The sequence below is a fragment of the Dipteris shenzhenensis genome, chromosome 28 (genome assembly GCF_047967505.1).
Source record: "Dipteris shenzhenensis isolate YYH24624 ecotype China chromosome 28, Dip_SZ_1.0, whole genome shotgun sequence".
Classification (NCBI taxonomy): Eukaryota; Viridiplantae; Streptophyta; class Polypodiopsida; order Gleicheniales; family Dipteridaceae; genus Dipteris; species Dipteris shenzhenensis.
In genome coordinates this window covers 1,931,076-1,954,847 of record NC_141623.1, presented here as the reverse complement: position 1 = coordinate 1,954,847, position 23,772 = coordinate 1,931,076, and the positions used below count along the sequence as shown (strand labels likewise).

General features: G+C 43.9%; 1 protein-coding gene across 1 annotated transcript; it reads right to left on the bottom strand.

Annotated features, from left to right (window-relative positions):
* Positions 1-1,607: 1,607 nt before the first annotated feature.
* Positions 1,608-23,025, bottom strand: LOC147883029 (uncharacterized). Its single transcript, XM_087399704.1, has 7 exons — positions 22,765-23,025; positions 3,149-3,407; positions 3,005-3,041; positions 2,750-2,855; positions 2,535-2,645; positions 2,156-2,266; positions 1,608-2,051 (listed from the first exon to the last, which is right to left on the bottom strand). Exons 1-7 carry the CDS (start codon positions 22,852-22,854, stop codon positions 2,043-2,045), a joined length of 723 nt encoding a protein of 240 aa, XP_087255830.1. The 5' UTR covers positions 22,855-23,025; the 3' UTR covers positions 1,608-2,042.
* Positions 23,026-23,772: the final 747 nt, after the last annotated feature.

Genomic DNA, 23,772 nt, shown 5'->3' with positions numbered 1-23,772 from the left:
CTATTTAATTTTTGAGAAAGACCTTTCTCTCCATGAGCCCTCATGAGCTCATGAAATTCTATAAAGAGGAAGCATTTAAGGTTCCTCTTTTAACCCTTCAATAAAAACCTTATCAAACTAGTCCCGCGTGCATGCATGCATGCGTGTTTGTGTGTGTTGCACCTACTCCTATTAAGAATTGTGAAAACCACTACATAAGCAATTCATTTTAACTAGCATGCAAATTGCAATATTTTAAACTTGAGGATTGGGAGATTTGTTGCCAAGCTATTTTTAATCATGAATGACATGGATTTCTTCTCTAGGTTCCAAAACATAGCCTTAGTCATGCGGTTGGCACATATTGAAAATATCACTTTTCTTGTATGAGGCCCCAAAAAACATGACTCTGTGACTTGGGTTATCCTATTAGGCCCAACTAGCACATTGAAGATTAATGTTGAAATTTTCTTTGGTGACATCTAATTTTGGAAAGATGATCCTTGATCTTGACAAATAAAGAGCACAACATTTTCAAAATTCATTTTTGTGGCATGGGATGAGGAGGAAAATTCTCACATGCAACAAGAGCTTCGTTTAGAAATAAAGCGTTTGTGCACAAAGGGAATCCTTTGGAGTAGGTGCATCATGTGGATGAGCACAAATACATCAGGCACGGCTTGTGAAGGAAGATACTTCAATAATACAAGACAACAATAACAATATCTTAGTGCAAACAATGTGCCAATATCACAATCTTTTGATGCACAAATCTATTTTTCACTAATACAAGACAACAATAACAATGCCTTAATGCAAACAAGGTACCAATATCACAATCTTTTGATGCACAAATCTATTTTTCACTAATACAAGACAACAATAACAATGCCTTAATGCAAACAAGGTGCCAATATCACAATCTTTTGATGCACAAATCTATTTTTCACTAATACAAGACAACAATAACAATGCCCTAATGCAAACAATGTGCCAATATCACAATCTTTTGATGCACAAATCTATTTTTCCGTGATTCAATCTATAGTGGCATGCCCCCAATTGCCTTGGCTATATAGAATTCGAGGTAAATTTTATTGCACAATCAATACCAAAATATAAGATATTGAAAGCAATACGCATTCAAAATACTCACAATTTGGACAAAACCTATAAATATTGTCCCTTGTTCAATCAAGAACTCTTTATACATGTGCACAATTGACTAACATCTTGCAATTGATTGCCCACTCTTTCATGGTGTGATCTTCAACACTCAAGCTTTTCAATCTAGAAAACTACCATGCTGAAATCATATTCGCCTCTACCCCTTGGATGAATCCTACTAAGATACACTAAACGTTGGACCAAAGGTTTTGATTTTTATAGTGAAAACATCTAAATTTGCTATTCCTCAATTACTAGATGAAGCTTAGTAAATTTGACACTCTAATGAGGAAGAAATGAGTGCAAGAGAGCAAAAGAAAGTTGAGAAGCTCTATTGCATCGCATGTTGAAACCTCTCATATAAGCTGATTCTTGAGAGCCATAGTATTGAATCTAGTACTACACCAATCATTAACTTGAATACTAAGTAACTTCACTAATGGAGCTAACAAATAAAAATTGATATTTTGCAATGTGAAAGTAAATAATGAGAACTCAAGGCCCATATTTGCATGACACTTGGAGAAGAATGTGAGTGATGACAAGAGGATAATGAAAAGCTTAGAGAAAAATGTGACAATAGAGACCCGATTGGATAACCAATCAACAGGGATCACCCTACGATCTATTCCACAATACACATATCCTTATCATCATACATCCCCTTTTCCCAATGTTTAAAACGTGCTTGCAACTCCATAATGCTTCAAATATTACCTTACACAAAATGAGCACTCTAAGAACCTCATCAACCTCTGTACCATTTCCTTACATTAAGTAAAGATTTCTATTCTTACACACCATCACATGCAGAAGGCCAGAAGCAATTCCATGTGCCCCCTACATGCGTATCTGGCCCACCCAAACCCAGGTTTATAATGTACCAAATTTTCCAATCATACTACCTGCACAAAAAGAAAAAAAGAAACCTTTAGTCACAATACACTAGGTTCCTGATAATATTGCAGGGAAGTCCACATGCACAAATCAATCGTCAGATCTGGCTAACCTCTTGGATTGGTACCAGAGGCAATTTCCCACCATATATGTCAGGAAGTTGCGATACATCTATGTCTTTCAGTAAAGTAGCCTCAAGGTGTCTATCTTCAACAAAGGCAATCTGCAAACAACTTTTCCATGATTATTCATTCTAACGAAACCTTTATTTAAAGCAATAATCTCATTGCTTCAAATATACTGACGTGAAACCTAGCCGAATGCTTTATAAATATGAAAGTTCAGGGGGCCATCACACTTCATGACACAGAAACATGCTGGTAGGCCATGCTGCTCCGATAAATTTGTTCAAGTAACAGGACAATGTCCAGCTTTCAAAGTTAGAACATTTTTTATAAGGCTACAGCCCCTCCAACGAACACAAGACTCACCTTTTCTTTGACTATTGGGTCAATAAATGGATACACGATCTTCCAAGCTCCCCAAAACAGGTAGGGAACATGTATCATAAAAACTTTCCCCAAGCGCTCTGGGTAATGATCCTAGGTGCAATAAGCCAAGTAAAGAATGTATTGAAGCCTGGTATTTGAAACAAAAACCAGCAGCACAAAGAAACTGTGGATGCCCTCAAATAAAATTGATTTACCTGCAAGATTTCAACTATAGAAAGATAGCCTTTGATGTCCATGTTTCTGTAGTTCCATCCTTGTAGGTCTGCTATAAGAACAAATTTTTCTTGTGCAGCTGAGAGGCTGGACACACCATTCAAGTAGCACATTAGGATTGCCCCTGATATATCTGGAAGAATAGCTGAGACTAGTCACCCTGAAAACTCCCACCCAAAACCACGAAAACAAATGCAAAAAACACAACCATTGACAATTATAAAAGGGTACCATACCTTGACACAGCTTTGTCAAAACCATATACAACAAATCCTGCAGATTTCAAATGCCTTACATAAGTAAAATTTGATGAGAGAGTCCACATTGGAGTTAGCACTGAATACTGACAATACAAGATGCCTTTGATTTAAATACCGTACGTTTAAATTCTTCTAGCTCTCGGTCAAAAGCATCATGTCGTACTGCAAGAATTACTCCAATAGGGCGATCTAATTTGTCAAAACCCTGAAGAAATATTTTCTTTTTCTTCAGTTCATTGGGAATTTCTGATTCACTGATAGAACCAGCTGGAACAAATGTACACCTCCATCTCTGATGCTGCACCAGAAATTTGCAAGCTTTATCCACATTAAGAGATCGAGCTCGCAGAAACCGCCTTAGAGTCGCATCATCAATGCCCTGAGATCAATGTAATCTTTGTTTGAAGCAGACATCATCATCTTTATTTGTATGTTCAGAAATTAGAGAAATTGCTACGCTTGAAGCAGACACATCGTCTTTATTTGTATTTTCAGATTTATAAAAACTATGACGTCTTTCAGATTATGTGCTGTCAACTAAACAATGAAAATACATAACACATCAGCCTCTTTCTGTCCAAACTGTTATAAAATAAGCAGGCCGACCTGAGAGCATCAAACTCTATTCACAGAAACCAATCATAGCTTTACTTGAAGGCATTAGCATTCAAAATCGAAATATGTAGAAAGCATGAAAAAGAAACATTAGACCCTATAATCAGAGCTCTAGAATAAAACACCAAGGTGAACTCTGCAAAAATAAATAAATAATCCTTTTCAAAAAGTTCACCTGAGAGGGGAAGGGGGGTAGGGAAAGGGATCGTTTAACATAAGGGAAGGGACAGAATTAAGGAGGGAGAGAGCTAATATATTTATAAACTCTCCTTTACTACACCTTCACCTTCTGCCTGCCCCTTTCTCTCTCTCTCTTCCTCACACCAAGGCATGATTCCAAGGCCCAGTTTAGCTACTAGGAACTATAGAGTGTATAAACTCTGTGAGTGGATATGGAAACCATGTGTTCGTGAGGCATATTGATAGGTGGAGGGTGATCCAATAAGAAAGATAGGCTTGGAGGCAGAGGCACAGGTGAGGGCTCTCTTGCGACTCAGGGGGGTAGGCACACAGATAACAGAGATGTGCGAAACTCCCAGGCTCCTCATCACTAGTATGGACAGTTCTCGAGGTTAGGAGTGCCTCTCAAGATTCGGTTTATACAGCAGTCGCTTGCTACCGCTGCAGATACTACAAAGTGGGGCCAAGGGGCCTACCTTCAGTCCAAAATGGCAGGAGACTCTGAGAGGACGAGGCTCTAGGCTTGCTAGAGTGAAAGAGGGTGGACCATTTGGGCAGACCGTGGACTATAGACCCCGACACAGTCTTGACATGACACGAGAGTGCACAGTGGTGACTATGGTTTTGGAAGGGCTGGCCTCTACCGGAGACTCAGTGGGACCCAAGTACGTGAATTTGGCCTGCATGGGTTAAGGAGGTGCCTTTCTTTTCATACACCACCCAGGGTTCTCTGAAAACAGGTTGGTTCCCTTCTGAGAACCAAGTTTGTTTTGCTTTTTCCCATCGGATTGCTGATTTGCATGGTTGGTTTTTCAAACATTAATAGAAGTTCCTTTTTCTAGGGGGGAGGGGGGGGAACAATGATATTTCCAGAACCTTGGACTAAACCAATAAAAACTCTAGGAGTTCTAATGATATATTCTCTTTACCTTCAAGAAATAGGAGGAATACAACATAAATAATACTAGCAATGTGCCAAGATGTCCTAGAAAAGCCCACGATGGTGTAGAACCATGGATAGATGTATGTAGATGCTAAAACCCACGCAAAGAAACTAGTCGAACAAATAATACTAAAGAGACCGATAAAAGTCTCCCATGTAAACACTGTCTCAATCAATTTCCTATGATGAAGGGACAAAAGGGCCAAGTTAGAGGTCCTTTAGGTGGAAAAGTGGAGGGACTATTTAAGTCCCCATCCACCCCCTACTATGTACTTTTTGATGTGACATCTAATCCTATCTACTCTCCCTCCCTCCTTCCTGCCTGCGCTCTCTCACTCTCTCTCTCTTCCCTACTCCCTCTCATTCTCTCCCTCTCTCTTTCCTACCTCATTCTCTCTCTCCTGCCCTTTCTCCTCCCTTCTTCCCCTATCTCTCTCTCCCCCCTTCTGCTAGTCTATCCTCTTTCTCCAAATCTGCCCCTACCCCCTTTTTCTACATTGGTATCAGAGCTCCCTTCCAAGGGAACCATTGTGCTTCTCATTCTTAGTGCTGCCTACCGGATGGACTCCATGCAAGCAGAAGCAATTTAGCGCCTAGCAAGTATAACGAAGACCAACTGCAAGACGAAGCAATACAATATAGACGACCAGCTTCGAAATCAACTGTGAACCCCATGAGGATTGCAGGTTGTAACGCACTACTGCCCGTCTCCTTCTACGAGTCCATCAACGAAAGCAACTCTCACATCAACTATGCTCACATCCTTGCGGCATCTCAGTCCTGAAGGGTGTCTCACATCCCTGAAACGTAGCAACAAGCAACACCGACTATGCCATCAACACTGAGCAGTGGCTCTCCAAACGCAAGCCCACGCGAACAGAGCCGCCTAAAACAGCCGTCAGAGTCCGTCGACGCTCATCTCCGTTAGAGTCCGTCGACGCCTTGCCCGTCTCCTCGCACAGCCAGACTGCCATCATCGTCCGTCTTCCCTTCGCCGTCCATCTTCCCTGCAACTCCCGTCGCTCGTCTGTGCTACTCGTCCGCGCCCACCTGCGCTATGAGACTAACAGTGGGTTAGTGGGTTCGTTGGTTAGGTTAGTTTAGGTCTGGTTAGGTCTACCTAGTCAATGGGTTAGGTAGTTTGGTCAGGTTTAGGTTTAGTTAGTTGGTCTAGTTTAGGTTAGTGTTAACTAGGGGTTAAACGATCAAGTTAGGTTACCTTAGGTCAATGTCCTAACTGTCTTACCAGTCTTTAGGTTAGGAGTCCTAAGTGTCCAAGGTAACTAAGGGCCCCCCCCACCCAAAAGAGAGAAAACTCTTTCCAGCCTCTTTTAGGGGCTTTCCACAACCCTATTTTGGCTTATTCAGGCCCATTTCGAAGCTTCTTCGACGACCTTTCTTATGAGCCTCTCCATTAACCTTTTTCGTGTTTCCACAAACTATCTCAGATACTCATTACAACAAGGATTTGCTATCCATTTCTCCTCTCTCCAGGGCCAGTCACCATGCCACCGAAGCGTGCCCCTCGTGACATATTGCATGACAGTGATGAGGCTGCTCAATATGAGCACGTGCCTGCCACAGTGGTTGCATCCACTAGTCGTACAAAGGTTCCTTCCACTCAACCTCCCTCTCCTGCATGTCGAGAAGCGCATGCAATGCAGACAGAGTTTTTGGATGCCCTTTCCTCTATGCTCCAGGGTGCTTTCTGCCAGATAGGAAAGGAGTTCATCCAACAACTTACCACGCCATGGCTATGCAGGATGTGCCCAGATGGGACGGCAGATTGGTCAACGGATAACATATGCCATTGCTATGCTGAATAAGGGTAAGCAGCCCGCACCCCAGCAAGGGGACCACTCAAACAATCAGGATGTTTTGTCTACTCCATGCAGATGACAGATGCTTGCCGTGCCTATGAGCATCACTCTTCTGGACCGTTGCATGTACCCCAGCAGGGGGATTATATGGACTTAGATGATGCATTTTCAGTGCCATAGAGCACCTTCTTGTAGGATGTCAAGCCAACTTTTGGCTCACAGCTTTTTGCATCTATGCAGGCCTAGCCATCTCTTTTGGGCTTACCCGTTGGTGTGCATCTAGTTAGTGCACTAGCGAGTATGCCTAGAGCTGGCTTGGGTTTATATGGCAGCCCACACCCCTAGGAGAGACGTCGATCCTCTTCTCAGCCCTTTGGTATGCCATCATTTCGGAGAGATGCATTTAGCACAGATTCCCAACCCGGGGTTCATGCACCTATCGCTCCACCAACGAGCACATATAGCCAGACGCAGCCAATGCATAAGATGGCAACAACTACTACGTAGTAGGGGGTTGGTGGTGGGCAGCAAGCCACTTTTGATGACATGATGGCAAATTCTGTGTTCATATAAGGCCCTACCTGAGGCCATCAAACTTGAAATGTCCTTCTCTGATTATGTGAACCTCAAGTGTGATGATGCCTACACTTCTAGAGGTTACACACACAAGAATTATGCAGTCAATGATATCAAGGACACACTCACAGTGCATAAGTTCAAAGGGGACACTCGCACACCTAATGAGCTGGAGGAGTGGCTTACCAAGTTGGAAGATTATTTCCGCTTCTAAGTTCTACCCAAAGCAAGATGAGAATCGCATCATCTTTGCGGGTATGCACTTGCAGGACTATGCACATACTTGGTGGCGTTCTATGAGGGACTCGCCTCAGAGGCCAGCCACATGGGAAGCGTTCAAGAAGTTGATGATCACCACATTTGTATCTCCGCTCATACTGGAGTAATATCTAGCTGAATTCTATGCATTATCGCAGACCGATACTGTCCAAGAGTACTTGCAGCGTTTTTGGAGACTTTCCTTGTTTATACAGGACGTATCTGAGAGAGGGAAGTTGCTGCGTTTCATCCAGGGATTGAGTCCCTCTCTCACTGCAGATGTGAAGGCACATAACCCTCAAACAATTGAGCGTGCAACCAATTGGCAGAGGTATTTGAGCCCAGATATGCCAGCAAGTATAAGATGACAGTGGGCAGCGCATATGGGAATGCAAATGAGGCTATGAAGAAGCCTAAGGTGACTGATTGGAATGAAAGAAAATCAGCAGCACCACCATTTCTGAGGTTTCCCACAGTTACAGGCACCAAGATGCCATATGCTAAGCCATACAGGTCATTTGCTTGCTAAGCCAGGAGCTAAGCCAAGTGTTGGAAATGAAAAATCAAATTTTAAACAACACACTAGGGCTATTATGGACAGCAGAAAGAGGGCAAACTTATGCTTTAAGTGTGGTGAGAAGTGGACTCATGAGCATCGGGAAGTTTGCAACAAGCGTAACAGTGGTACTACAAAACTCAACATGATTATGGAGATAAGGATTTAATGGATGCTTCTAAGACTTTGGAGGCCACTCATGATGATTCAGAGGGTGCACAAATCGTGGAAGAAGTAATGGCAAGACTATTCACATGCTTGTGGACAACGGTAGCACTCATAGTTTCATCAATTCTAAAACCTTACAAAAGGTGGGACTGATTGCTACTGAGATTGATCATGGGCTGAGAGTAGAGGTGGCAAATGGACAGCATTTGGTCAGTCAATTTTGTTGCCAAGATGCAAGGATCAAGATCTCTGAGGATAATGAATTTGCTGGGATCTCTTGGCACTAGATATGGGCCCAATAGATGCTGTCCTGGGCTGCGATAGGCTGAAATCTTTGGGTAAAATCAGCATGGATTTAAATGCCCTATCACTCAGCTTTGTCCACAAGGGTAGAACTGTAGCATTGCATGGCATTGCCAGTTATTTCAGCAAGGCAGTTAGCCAGAGAGCTCGGGAAGGAGCATGCCCTCTATGCATTGAATGTGTCACTGTCTCAGGGGGGTAGCATTCCCCGTGTTGAGGATTGTGATATGCAGCAGTTGCTATCGAAGTTTGCTGATGTATTTACTGATATGCCATCCCAATTGCCTACTAAGAGGGATGTGGATCATGCCATTGTTCTAGAGTTTGGCAGTAAGCCCATAAACAAAGCCCCATACTGTCTCTCTAGGGTTGAGCGGGAGGAAGTGGCGGTATAGGTGCGGGAATTGCTTGAGAAGAACTTCATCTCTCATAGCCCTTCTCCCTTTGCTTCGCCGGTGCTTCTAGTGAAGAAGAAGGATGGATCATACCGCATGTGCATTGATTACAGGGACCTAAATAAGGCCACTATCAAGAACACGTTTCCAATCCCCAAGATAGATGACCTATTGGATGAACTCAAGGGTGCTCAGTTTTTCACGAAGATAGATTTGAGGTCTGGTTACCATCAAATCAAGGTGAAAGAAGGAGATGAGCACAAGATGGCCCTCCGCACAAAATGGGGCTTGTATGAATTCAAGGTGATGCCTTTTGGATTGACTAATGCACCGGCCACCTTCCATGCACTGATGAACAAGATTGCAGCCACTTCTTTTCAGATGCATGCTGGTTTTCTTTGATGATATCCTCATTTACAGTAAGGATATACAAGAGCACATTAAGCATGTAAAGCAAGTACTGGAAATTTTGAGGATGCATCAACTTTATGCAAAAGCCAACAAATGCACTTTTATGGCAAAGGAGGTTGAGTACCTGGGGCATATTGTGAGTAGACGTGGCATTTGGGTGGATCCTGCAAAGGTGAAATGCATCAAAGATTGGCCACAACCACAAAACCTCACCCAGTTGAGAGGATTTTTAGGTCTTGCTTCCTTCTACAGGCGCTTTATTCGCAAATTTACCAAGAGGTGCCGCTCCTCTTATCTCTTGAAGAAGAATGCTTTTGGGTGGTCAAAGGAAGCACAACGCAGCTTTGAAGACCTGAAATTTGCTCTCACTCATGCACTTGTCTTGGTATGCCCTGATTTTTCGCATCCTTTCATTGTGGAGGCAAACGCCAGTGACAAAGGATTGGGGGTTGTTCTGAAGCAGGAACACGAGGTAATAGCCTTTGAAAACAGGAAGTTTGATGCTAAAGAACTCAATTTCCATGTTGATGATCAAGAGATGCTGGCTATCTTGCATGCTTTCAAGAAATGGCACCACTATCTGTACAGAATTAAAATTAAGGTGAAAATAGATCGTAGGATACTCAGATTCTTCCTCACCCAGCCAAATTTGTCATATAAGCAGAAGAGGTGGTTGGTTGCAGTCCAATCCTATGATTTTGACATTGAGTACAGAAAAAGGAAGGAAAATGTGGTTGCAGATGCCTTGTCCAAGATGTGGGCTTGCAATTTGTGTGCTATCTCTACCATATATCAGGAGTGGATTCATGGCATTCAGCAAGAGTATATGCACAATTCTAAAGCAGCTCCCATATTTTCAGATTTGCAGAAGCGTTCTAGTCAGGGTCATCCGGATTTCAAATTGCATAATGGGCTGTTGTGGTGCCAAGACAGGATTTATTTAGTACCAGACTCAAAATACCGCCAACCGGTTTTGCGAGAAATGCACTCCTCTCCCATGGCTGGACATGCAACATTGTTTTAGTGATACTCGCTGCGAGTATCACTAAAACATATGAAGGAATCAAGCAGAGCTTTACCTGGGAAGGCATGTGGAGAGAGGTGGTTAAATACAGGGTTGAATGCTTGCCTTGGCTGCAAGTATCACTAAAACATATGAAAGAATCAAGCAGAGATTTACCTAGGAAGGCATGTGGAGAGATGTGGGTAAATATGTGGTTGAATGCTTGCCTTGCCAACAGTTGCCAACAGATTAAGTGGACAACAAATTACACGCAGGTCTCTTGCAGCCATTACCCATTCCATAGGGCAAATGGATGCACATAGCAATGGATTTCATCACAGGATTGCCTTCTTCAGAGAGGGGATGGGACAACATCTTTGTTGGGATGGATAGAATGATAAAACAAGCCCATTTCATACCCACTAAGACCCAGTATTCAGCATCACAGGTTGCTTGGCAATTCATTGAGCATGTATTTAAGCATCATGGTTTCCCTCGGGAAATTGTCAGTGACAGAGATGCGAAGTTTATGGGTCACTTTTGGCAGGAGATATTTACAATAGTGGGTACTGCTTACCATCCTGAGACCTAGCACTGCTTACTCACACCTAGCACTGCTTACCATCCTGAGACTGATGGACAGTCGGGAACAAATGGGTGGAGAAATATTTGAGGCATTTTTGTCATGATACTAAAAAGTCTTGGGATAAATGGTTGTCACTTGCTGTATTTTGCTACAACAGTACCAAGCATCTCTCCATTGGCATGAGCCCGTTTGAGGCAATGTACGGATGCAAGGTCGGCATCCCTTCTTCAATTGCTGACATGGCTGTGAAAAATCAGCAAGCACGGAATGACTTGGATAGGATGGATGCCCTTCTGCAGTTGGCAAAAAAGAATATGCAAGATGCCCAAGCCAAGCAAAAGAAATCTGCGGATGAACGCAGGAGATATTTGTCTTTCAAAAGTGCATTTGCATCTCCATAAGAACCGTTATGCCTCGCTGAAAAGTAATACCAACACAAAGCTTGCTCATAGGTATTACAGTCCTTACAGGATCATCCGCAAGGTTGAAGACGTAGCATATCAGTTGGAGCTACCCAGTACCTCCAAGATCCACGATGTTTTTCATGTGTCTTTGCTGAAACCACATGTTGGACAGCATGTCCATGTTTTTCCAGAGTTGCCACCTATAAATGAAGACGGCCACATCCTCAATGTTCCGGAGCCCATCGTGGGTTTCAGAGACCATGTACTCCGAAACATGGCCTACGTAGAGTATCTTATCAAGTGGCAGGGACATCTTGAAGATGAAAATTCATGGCAGCCAGAAAGCATTGTCCAGGACCACCCCTATCTCCTACCGGATTCATTAGTAGTTACTGTTTGCTGCACTTTTGGACAGCCATGCTGTGAAATTTTGAGGGCAAAATTCTAGCGGAAGGGATGGCTGTAATGAAGGGGAAAAAGGGCCAAGTTAGAGGTCCTTTAGGTGAAAATTGTGGAGGGACTATATAAGTCCCCATCCACCCCCTACTATTCACTTTTTGATGTGACATCTAATCCCATCTACTCTCCCTCCCTCCTTCCTGCCTACGCTCTGTCACTCTCTCTCTCTTCCCTACTCCCTCTCTCTCTCCTACCCCTTCTCCTCCCTTCTTACCCTATCTCTCTCCCCCCCCTTCTGCCAGTCTATCCTCTTTCTCCAAATCTGCCCCTACCCCCTTTTTCTACATTTACCCATCAGTAGCATCAGTAGCTCGAATTATAACAGTTAAAACCAACTCCATAAAGTAAAAATCACACTAGAAGTAAGAACTACCCTTTGATGATGTCAACCTATGGCCTAGAATTAGCAAGCTGAATGTAAATCACAGATTCTATCCTTGTTTTGAGAATGAATTCGTAGTCATGTGTCTTCTATTTCTACAGCTTTCAATAAATTAATGAGACATACAAGCTCCTATCATTTGGAAGATATATAAGGACTTTTGAAGAGGAGCGGTTGATCTAGGATACTCAGGAGGACCTCTTTCACATCACAAGTGATGCATTCAATGGGTCCCCACGTCCAATTCAATTAGGCCCCAAGTGAATTAACTATAGAGTGGGATTTGCTTTGGTGCATAGTACAAGTTCTTACACTCAAAGAACATGATAGCCACTAGAATGATACTACAAATTTGCTAATGGGAACTTTACTGTCAGCACAAGTTTTTGTCAAGATACACACATCAAATTTTCATGAAGTTCAGGAGGGCTACCTTCTTCAGAGTTTGGAGAGGATCTCCCTTCTTCTCTGAGTCTTCTTCATTGTTAGCTTTTTTTGAGCTGTTTATTTTCTTCTCATGCATGGCATGCTGTACTCCCGCATTAGAGCTTGCTCTTGCGGTTTTCAATCATACTTAATGAAGTGATCTTTTTGAAAAATTTAAAAAAAAATCATGAAGGGTTTACTTGTAGAGGAGATTTGTGTGCCCTAGACCTATGTCCTATTGTTGGGCGTTGTGCTGTGATTGGGATGAGAACATTGGAGGAATTCCTTGAGTTTTCAAATTTTACAATTGAAATTTTGGCACAGCAATACGCAGATTTACAGCCACCTTAGGTAGAGCATGAGAGTCCAAAGTAGATGAAAAGATTATTGAAGAAACAAGCAAAAGTATATGCACTCGAAGGGCAAGCCAAGGGCTTTGTGGCTGAAGGCAAGTATAGGCAGACCTTAGTGCAGGAATTTGCAAATGCATTTGAAGAGCCAATAAAAATGACTTCTATACAAAATAGAGAGAAGAAGTAGCTCAGCACATTCGCTAGCTTCATGCCTTCCTACGACACCACTCCCACTTGCATCAGTTTTAATAAGAAAGGGTTCTGAAAAATGGAGATACCAAACATATTGCTGCAATAACAGCTTCTTTGAGATCATCCATAACAGCCTGAGCTTCTATGAGCCTGTAAAGGCTCTTTTCTGGAGTTGTTCAGTGAGAACAGCAGCTCTTTTTACATATTTCTCAATGATCTTTTTGTAAAGTGAAATTAGCCCTAAGATTTGGTTGTCTTCTTAGGACATAGCTGGATCTAACATAGTGCCTTTAGAGTGATGCCATGCGCCCATACTCCAGCCTTTGTATCCATTTACTTGCATTGGCAAGTAGATGGTTACAGTCTCACTACTTCCCATGCTTGCAGTACGTTCATTTGATGCTCCTCTTTTGTCTTGCTATCTATGAGTATATCATCAAAGAAGACCTCTACAAATCTGAGCAGAAAAGGGCTTAGGACTTGATTCATTAAATGTAGGAATGTGGCCAGAGCGTTAGTCAGCCCAAAAGGCACGACTTTAAGCTCAGTCTGCCCTCTTTCTGTTTTGAAGGATGTTTTATCATCTCCTATTATTTTCTTGATGACTGGAAGTCAATCTTAGTATGTCTTTCCAAAAAAAGGAGTCAATCTTAGTGAGGTACTTGGCATCCTTCAACTCATCCAAAAGGTCAATGACTCTTGGTATGGGAAATCTATATTTTATCAGATTCCTGTAATTGATACGCATGGTAGATGACCCATCTTTAAAGATTCTTTACAAAAAGAACAGGAGAAGAAATGAGATTGACTATGGTTCTCCTTATAACTAAAAAGTGGCATCACTATGTTTGTGCTTCACACTTCAAGGCAAGGACGAATCATAACTCTCAGATATTTCTGGTAACGTACACACATGTGCATAGGCATCTCTCTCTCTCTCTCTCTCTCTCTCTCTCTCTCTCTCTCTCTCTGTGTGCAGCGAGCAGGGTTGATATTTGTGTGGTATGTGCGCATATCCACTTGGTTTGCCAATCACAATCTCCAAATGGACTGGCTTCCCCCTTTCAGTATAGCATGGATGCACCACCCAAGCTGATCTCTCGACATGAGATGCACACGTATCATACTAGCCGGCTAGATCTCCTTTAACTCCATTCGTCTTGGACTCAGGAGGGGGGACCAAGAGTTCCCCACCAAGATCCAGTTTAATCACGACCACTTCTTGAGTGTATCGGATTGACCCATCATCAGACCCTAGTACCTTGAGGACAAAGGAGTCTCACATGCACTGAGGATTGCCATTGAACAGATGCGGGTCTCGTCCCATCAGCTAGGGATACCCATCCATTGCAGACATACACAGAGAGAAGAGGATCCGCAGGCTATAGATGTTCGCGGAGGTCAAGACAAGAGAGCATTTCTTATGTGTCTACCCAGCCTTTTATGAGATCTAAGGGCCATATCACTGACTCTTGCAACGGCTTTGGCCCACTCTCCCAACTTATCCACTTCCACAACCACGTCTACATTGGGATCTATCTGATTGAGATGCGATGTCATAGAGAGACACTACTGCGATAGATCAAACAGCAATAGGAGGTGACCACACAATCAAAAGCTGGAGTAGACCGAGAACAGCAGCATGTCACGAATTTCCATGCATTTGAGTCAGCTCCAAGATCTAGTGGGGCAGAGGAGGAGAAGCTACCTAACATGAGGGCAATATGGGTCAATGGGGAGAGACGACGTGACGCTGTCAAGCGAGAGATGCAAAGACCACACACGACATGGAGAGTGACTAAAGCATGCACAATCGAGGTTCGGTCCGTCTCAGCTCTTATTAGAGGAGACCGCCAAATACGAGTTGTCACTCTTTGACATAGCCCATCAGATACAGAGGACGAGGGGACCACATCCTCCCCCACAACAAGGGAGCTTGACAGATACCGATTGGGGATATCTTTGCAGCTCATCGGACAGCCACCATGGCACCAGGTTTCAAATTCTGAGTCTCAGTTCTCAGCTTTTGAGTTTTCAGTTTGAGCTTTCGAGCTCATTAGTTCAGCATAGCACTTGGCAATGGCCCTAGCGCACATGGCACCAAGTTTCGGATTCTAAGTCTAAGTTCTCAGCTTTTGAGTTTTCAGTTTTGAGCCTTCGAGCTCTTTAGTTCCGTATAGCACTTCGCAACGGCCCTAGCGCACTCTTCGCTTCAGCCCACAAAGGGTTGTGTATGAGTTTCTTTCTGTTGCTGTACTTTGTCACATAGACCCGTGAGGCCTCCCAAAGTACATTACTCTCTCTCTCTCTCTCTCTCTCTCTGTGCAGTTCCGGGTCTCTTCACATAGACTTCGTATCGAGAGCGGCAGAGCAGAGCGGTTACCCAAGGAGAGGCGCATATGCACACTGTGTGACATGCAAGAGGTTGAGACAGAGGAGCATTTCATCTTCAGGTGTCCTGTTTACTATGAGATCCGAGGGCGTTTCTACTGTCTCTTCAGAGATAGTCATGGGGTTTTGGCCCGTTTCCTCTCCTACCCAAACCAGCAGTGTTTGGCTGATTTCATTCATGAGGTGCTTAGACACCACGATAGGATACTCCGAGCACGGAGACGGGAGCAGACTTCTTCCTTGACTGATACCTCTTAGAGCTCTATTACGGAGTCCTTTCAGCCAGATCACATAGACTCCCACGAGATGAGACCTCGATATGATCGTGACCCAGAGCCTGTGACCCGACAACTCAGACAGAGGGTGGACACACAGATCATACTTGTTTAGGGTCGGAGCCCAACCGACGGGGGGTCACAGTGGCCCTGGTTAGACGCAGAGCTACAACCAGGAGACATACCAAGACTGCACCCTTGAGGGGCCGACAGCGCTCTATTGCTGACCCTCATGCCTCCACTACCTCATCCATCCTAATGCCCTAATGCTGATGATGATGATGATGATAATGATGACGATAATTATGCTGATGTCGATGATGATGCTGAGATTGATATATACTCGACTATCGACATGACTATGTTGTACTTAGGACTTAGTACTGCCATTTTGCATTTTTTCCATTCTACATTGAAGTGGATGCTTGTTTGCTCATTGTATCAGGTTTTTCACAGTCTCATAGACCCATCGGTCTTCCGAAGACTTTAATAAGCTCTCTCTCTCTCTCTCTCTCTCTCTCTCTCTCTCTCTCTCTATCTCTCTCTCTCTTTGGGGACTTTGATTCAGATCCTCTTATATACAAATGATATGGTCATGCTCTCGTTCTCATCAGAGGGCCTCCAGAGACATTTGGATGCACTGTATGCTCTTTGTGAGTCACGATTTGCATGTCATCTTTGGTAAGACCAAGGTTATGATCTTCAACACATCCCCTGCACAAAGAGCAGTTCATGGTCACCAGTGGAGGTCGTCTCCTCATATAAGTACTTGGGCATCCTCTTCTCTGGCCCAATTTTCACAATGCGGCCGGCCATATAGGCCCGATTGAGCAAGGAATATGCTGCACTTTCTTGAATTGATTGGCAGTGCTTCCATTGCCACTTCCAAGATCCCCAAACCAAGTCTCTTCTTTTTTATTCCTTGGTCTGTAACATGCAATGGTTAATGATCGTGTAATGCGCAGCAAAACCTTTGCGCGAGGCGTATGCATATGCGCCATAAAGGGGAAGAGCGAGATTAGGATTAGAGAAAGAATGAATATGACACCAAATTGGGTCCCTGTACCGACTGAGGGCCCCCTTCCCCAAATAGGGAAGAACTTGCTTCATACTTGGAGAACTGCAAAAGATACAAATGGCAATCTGTGCAAGGCTATTGAAGAGGCTTGTGCTGTCCCCGGGCATGCAACGGTGCTGCGTGAGTAAGAGAGATGAAAGGACGATGAAAACCTGAGATAAGGAGCTTGAGAGAGATGGAGCTAGAGAGAGCTGAAGATAGAACTGAGAAAGAGCTGAAAACTGTAAAAGAAAACTGCTGAAATAGGATCCCCAAACCTCTACTCCGAGCCGGGCTATGGTGCTGCATGGACACCTTCCTGGATCACCCTTAGGGACTGCTGAACTGATGACTCTCTTGCAGGGAATGTTTAGAAGGGCTGAGGGCTGAACCAGGCTGGAAAACAAGGCTGAACTGAGGGGAGCTGGATGAGAAATGAGAGCAGCAAGCCCCCCTTTAAATAGGGGGCTGTGGGGGCCTGGTAGGCTGATCCAACCAGCCAGAAATGAGCGAACCAGCCAGTCGGCTCATTAGGCTCACTTCCCCAACCCTTTGTTGCCTAGGGACAGGCAGAAGGCAGCCTATAAAGGAAGCTTCCCCCAAGCCCTTACCTTGATGAAGAGCTTCTTTGTCCAGCTGTTGCGGGTCCTTCTGGGCTCCTACCATAGGCTGACACCTAGACCTAGCTAAAACCCTAAGATGGAAACACTAACCTACTGAATTCTGACTTAACCTAAGGCTTCTGAGAGACTCAGCTGCGTAGCTCGTGCCTGACTGCCCATGGACAAGGGCTCACAATGGGGTCATGGATGGCATACGACAAGATATCCTATCCTAGGAAATATCTGCACTTTGTCGATGAAGCCATTTGTCACCTTGGTACATCCTTCTCCTTAACTTGGTGGTAATTGCATGGCCTCCAAGTAGTCCACCAATATCTGTAGGACCTCCGAGAAGAAACTTTTGTCTAGCCACACCGCATCATGGTTTCCTCAATCTCGAAATTTCATGTAGAATTTGTGAATCTCACGTCCTGACCCATGCTTTTATTTGTAAAGGAGAATCTAATCTGGCTCAACGACTTCTGCATCGTCGATCACCTCGGGTTGGTGCTCATCTGTAATAGCACTAAGCGTTGGGCCAATATACGGCTTCAACCATGCCACATGAAAGACATTATGCAGGTAACCACGGCTTCATAGAGACATCATTAATCTTCTTAATGATGGGGAATAGTCTCAAACTTCTGAAGGATAACTTAGGGTGTCACTTGCCCACGTGTTTTAGCCTTTGCTTTATAATACACTTGGACATCTCGTGAATCATCGGCACTTATTGGCTTGGTGCGTGTACGTTGCCTGTGCTTTGGCGAGGTGGTCTTTAACTGACTCGTGATCTTGGTCATAGATTATGCAGTTTTATTGGCTTTGAGAGATGGGATATCATCTTGGTGAGGAGTGAAGAGAACCTCCTGCTGCCAAAAGTTGCTTCCTATGGGGTACACCCGATACTTGAAGCGTATGTATCGTTCAATATCACTTGTACTAATGAAAGGTATTGCTCCCACTTGGACTATGCATCATGACATATCGAAATCCAATTGATTATATACCTCGAATTGCTCATCGGTTTGCAGATGAAAGCATTGCATCTGAAGCTTGGTGCCAAAGTTTTCGAACAGCGTCCTCTATAGATGTGAGGTGAATTTGGAATATCTGTCCGTGGTAATAATCCATGGCAATCCTCCAATCGGGTACCAATGGTTGATACATAAGCGGGCTACGTCTTCTGTGCTGGCCGTCTGCTTGCATGGAATAAGCATACAAAATTTGCTAAAACGATGAGCAATGGTTAAACATTGAGTATTTCGCGTACATGCGAAGGCGGGAAGGGGTCCCACAAAATCCATCGCGATGTCCTAGAAAGGACCTTCGGCGATCAGTAAGGGCTGAAGCAATCCTGCCACCTTCAGATGGGACACATTTATGTTCTTGCAAATTTGGCATCTCTCCACATAGCTATATACATCTTTCCGCATTTTTGGCTAGTACCGGGTTATTCTTTCCAAGGATTATTGAATATGCCCCCAAATTGCTGGAAAATCTGACTCCATCGGGATTGCCGATCGCTCCACTGGGAGCTGGGCATTGTTTGCAGCCACTTTAAGACTTGGTGGTCTGTCTTGACTATGAAAGTCCGTCCATAAAGGAATGGCTTCTAGTGTTTTAATGCCTGGATGACGCTGAGTAATTCTTTGCCGTAGACCGAGTAATTCTTTTCAGCAAGGTTAAGCTTTCTGTTGTAGTATGCCACGGGTCTTTCTTCTTGCTGTAAAATTGGGTTGATGACTACATTGCTTGCATCGGTAATGACCAAGAACGGATCATCCCAAGATGCGATTTTCATTAATGGAGCTGCATGGCCACTGTTGTAGATCGTGGAAGGCCTGCAAAGCTGCGCCGATCACATATATCTTTAGCCGACGAGTCTTCATCCCTTTTAATAGGTCGGTTAAGAGTGCTGAGGTAGAGGAGTCCGAACATATGTGAACTGTAGCCTGGCAAAGCCCTACGAAAGATCGGATCTCCTAGGCCGTCATGGGGACTACCCATCTTGTGATAGCTTGAAGTTTTTCAACGTCCAAGCGAATGCCGTTGGCACTGATGATGTAACCCAAATATTGGATTTCCATCAGACCGAACTCACTTTTCTTGGCATTGAGATAGAATCGATTCTCTCACAAAAGATGAAGAACTTTCTGCACATCCCATATATGCTGCTCCGCTGTGGCTGAGAAGATTAAGATATCATCTAGAAAGATGAACATGCACACTCCTATATGCTCAACGAACACCCGCAACATCATCTTGTTGAATGTTGGTGGTGGAGCTAGCTCTGTCCTGAACATCGCCTTCGGGATATCAACGCCGAATATGCGAACCTGATGATAACCGCTCTTAAGGTCTATCTTAGAAAATACTTGACACCGTTTAAGCGCTATAAGAGTCGTGCCGTCTTATCCTTTTCTCAAACAAATAGAATTGGAGCTACAAAAGGTGATGAGGATCACCTGATAAACCTAGCGCGTAAAAACTGAGTGAGATGTTGTTCTAACTTTGCTTCCATAGACTTAGAGTTCTAACTTTGCTTCCATAGACTTAGATAATCTATAGGGAAACTTACAGGGAGGCATCAAGTCTGGGAATACTTCACTCCTATGGTCCTCCGGTCTGTGAGGCGAAAGTTGTGGTAGTAGATCGTCCCGGAGAATAATATCGTGAAACTCTTGGATTAGATCGGCCATGTCTTGCCCCAAAGGAGGAGGTGGCTGCACTGAATTTAGCTGACAGAGGACATACACCAATGCAAATACTACACCTTTGCAAAAAGCACGAGCTGTTTTGATTTAGGAGATCAGAGGGATGCCAAGAATGCTTCTATCCCTGCAGATAATGACTTGCTCATGCAGTCCTTCGACAATTGTGAAGGAATCCTATCACCAATTGGGCATAGATGAATATTCTCTTAACCTATGAATATTCTCTTAACCCCTGGATCCCTTGTATCATGTTGCATCCTAATAGTGGTGTGAGAATGAAGCCACACAGAAAAGAGGCCTTCTGAACTATGAAAGAAAATGTTTCGGCCTTCTGTGTGATCTGAGCACTTAGCCCAAGTGTGAATCCGTCCACCGCAAGCTTATGAAAGACTAAAGTGCATCCCATCTTTTTGACGAGTTCAGAGGAGATAGCGTTTCTAAACTCCCATGTCAAATAAGACAACAAATCGTGTCCTTTAGCCACGCCATAGGCTTTGATGAGGACCTTCTTTTGCTCATCGAGCATGCCCTCCTTAAAAGTTGGCGCTTTCGCAGGTTCTTGGTCAACCATTTGGGGCAACCCTTCTTTTCATGCCCTGCAATGTGGTGGCAATGGAAGCAATGGTGCTCCGCATAGTACCGGTTCTATTCGTCGAGCTGTAAGTATCCTCCCCTAACGCCCGCCTAGCTTTTTTCATCTAGAGTCATCTTGGGCTTAGACTCCTCTTTTTGACCACCCAATTGCTGGTTGTCTTTCTTTTATCCTTTGGTTGAGGGCCTTTACCCATTGGGGTTGTGCACTGTTGCGGGGCTTTGACTCCTGGTCAGACTTGCTTAGGCTTTCCCCCTTTCAAAATCATTTCTTGATTCTGAGCCATGGTAAGCACATGCAATGAGCGGTTCGAAATTCCAGACACGGAAGCGAATGTTGAAGTCCAACCCCTGATGAACTGCTTGAGCTTATTGGTCTCGGACATGCTTAACTGTTGGGCCAGGTAATAACCTTATTACCAACCCCACTACTGCCCCAAAGGAGAAAGCTTGGACGCTCTAATACGAGAGTAACAAGCATGAGGAGTACATCCCCTGGCTTGCCAGATGCTATCTCCTAAGTGCAAAAGGGTGAATGCTAACTTGAATGAGCGAAACAAACCCCATGTGCATGCATAAGACCCATGTATAGACTAGTGCACAGCAAAAGACTTGAGTATTCTAATTACTACCTTGGCAATCACCAAGAGCCTCAAGAATACAACTGTAAAGATCGCTCACTAAAAAAGGCTGGCAATGGCTGGCCATTCAAACTAAGGGAGGCTGCATCCTCCATTGCTGCATGCTGCATGCTGGAAACGCCAACGGAATGAAGGGGTTGAGGTGCCTTCTATAGGCTCAGCCCCTCCTAGATCTTACCCAACTGAGGAAAAAGGGCCAATTGCTTCTCTTACTAAAAACGGTCCGCACACAGCTAGCTTGACATTTTCCTTGCTGCTGTGCTGCTCCAATCAAAAAATCATACTTTCTGAAACCCTCTACTCGTTTCTGAACCCTCAAATATGAAATATCAATCCAATATAAGCCCTTCTTGTTGCAATTAATCCTGGTAGACATCTGACTGGAGCAGATCCACTCATGATGCAGATGCTCAGCTGCTGTTCAGATTCTGACTTGACGCCTCTTTTTGCAAAAACGTTCCTGGTTGAGGGACCTTCAGAGAAGAAATCGTAGGTTGGAGAAGCCCCTTTTTGGTATTGATTTCCGTCTGGAAACCTCTGGAAGTACGGCGTACTCTCTTACAAATGTGCCTAACCTTAACTTGGTTTACGTCTCTCAGTCAGAGAATCTTTAGCAAAGCTGTGCCGTTGTAAAGTTGAGTACCTAGGGACGGAGATTACATGTACCGTTAAAAAGTTTACCCGGGTATCCATCCCTGGTGGGGAACGTGACCTTATTCGTGCCCTCTGATATCCAGAGTTCTATTTCACCTTGTTTTATACTTTTATGTGATCTCCCTTCTTGCAAGAATTACGATTCCCAAATTCACACGTAAGTTTGAAATAGCCTTTTCCTCCCTCTCTTCCTGAACACAATCTTTTTTGCTCCAATCACTATCAGCTAATCTAACAAAAGCGCCAACGGCTACCGCCCAAACATTATGCAAATATAAAAGAGATCTCCCTTCTCCAAATCCCAATATCCTTGACGCTACAGAGCTACACTTGGGAAATGTAACGAAATAGGGAGGGCCAAAAGCTTACCACGAGAGAACACAGAAAAGGGAAAGTCAGTGTCCGAAAGTTTTTTGCGCTAATCGATATCTTTTAAAACTTCAGCAGCCCCTGTTGGGTTTTAAGAAGAACTTATAAGAAGCCCCAATTCACATTTGCGAAGAAATTTTCCTTAAGCGACGGAAGAAGCTGCTGAAGTCAAACATTGACAACATTCAAATCACGGGAATTCCTGACATTCCATCACGGACAAATACTCATCACTGGCTGTAGTGATGAGTAAGAGGCTATGGAAAAGCAGACGGGTTGCGAGCCTAAGACAGACTCGAAGGACAAATTACAGGCGCATCATTTAATTACGGTGTTCACTTGTATGCTTGCATCGGTTCAGAAAACTCCTTGGGAGCTAATGAAGGTCAAGGCAAATGAAAACACATACAGCCGATTCCGGGTCGGCTTCTTCAACCCGGCTCCTCAAGAGTTGGATTAGTCGAGCCTCCTTGTCTGGGGCATTCCCAGTAATCTCCATGCTGCAGGCTAAGCTGGGACGCAAGACAAAACTGGTAAGCACGCAACGCAGCAGATAGAGAAAGGTGCCATGGAGCGGAGGGTATCTTTAACAGGAGTTGGATGTGTGGAAGGTTACGAGCGGCCATTTATGATCAAGTCAAGTGTAGTACACTGAGTGTTGAGAGTTGCGTTCCCGTGAACTTTGAAGCCCTATTCCACGTTTCTATGCACACCATGAATGCACCACCCTCTCTTCTCTTCTTCTCTTCTCTTCTCTCTAATAATAATAATAATAACGAGTAGCATGACCTTGTCGCTGCGCTGGGTCTTAAAGTGGGATGTAAGCTAGCATGTGTGTGTCCCCCTCTCCCCTATCTAAGTAATATATGCAAATGGAACCCACAAAACATTTAAGGTGGATCACATATCGACGGCAAAGTTGATGAACATACATATACAAAACATATTCACTACCCGGGGTTCTAATCCTAAATAGGAGATTCGAGACTGGTCAAATCTGGTGGTATGATGTCTTTGCCTTTTTAAGTCTTTTTGCTACAGGTGATTGTAATTATTTTTATTTTTTGACCAGTGGAAATAGCGATTCTCGGTTACTGGAAAGGACACTAAGACCTTGATAAGTTCGTTGAATTTATGTGCTAAGCAATTTCTAGTAGTTTTTTAGTGGTTGTGGTACTTTGTAATTTTTCGTTCAGGTTACATTTACACAATACTCTCTCTCTCTCTCTCTCTCTCTCTCTCTCTCTCTCTCTCTCTCTCTCTCGCACACACACACAAAGTCTACGACAAGTTAAACACCCATTCTGTCGGGGTCTCTCTCTCTCTCTCTCTCTCTCCATATATATATATATATATATATATCTCGCAAACACACACAAAGTCTACGACAAGTTAAACACCCATCCTGTCGGGGTCT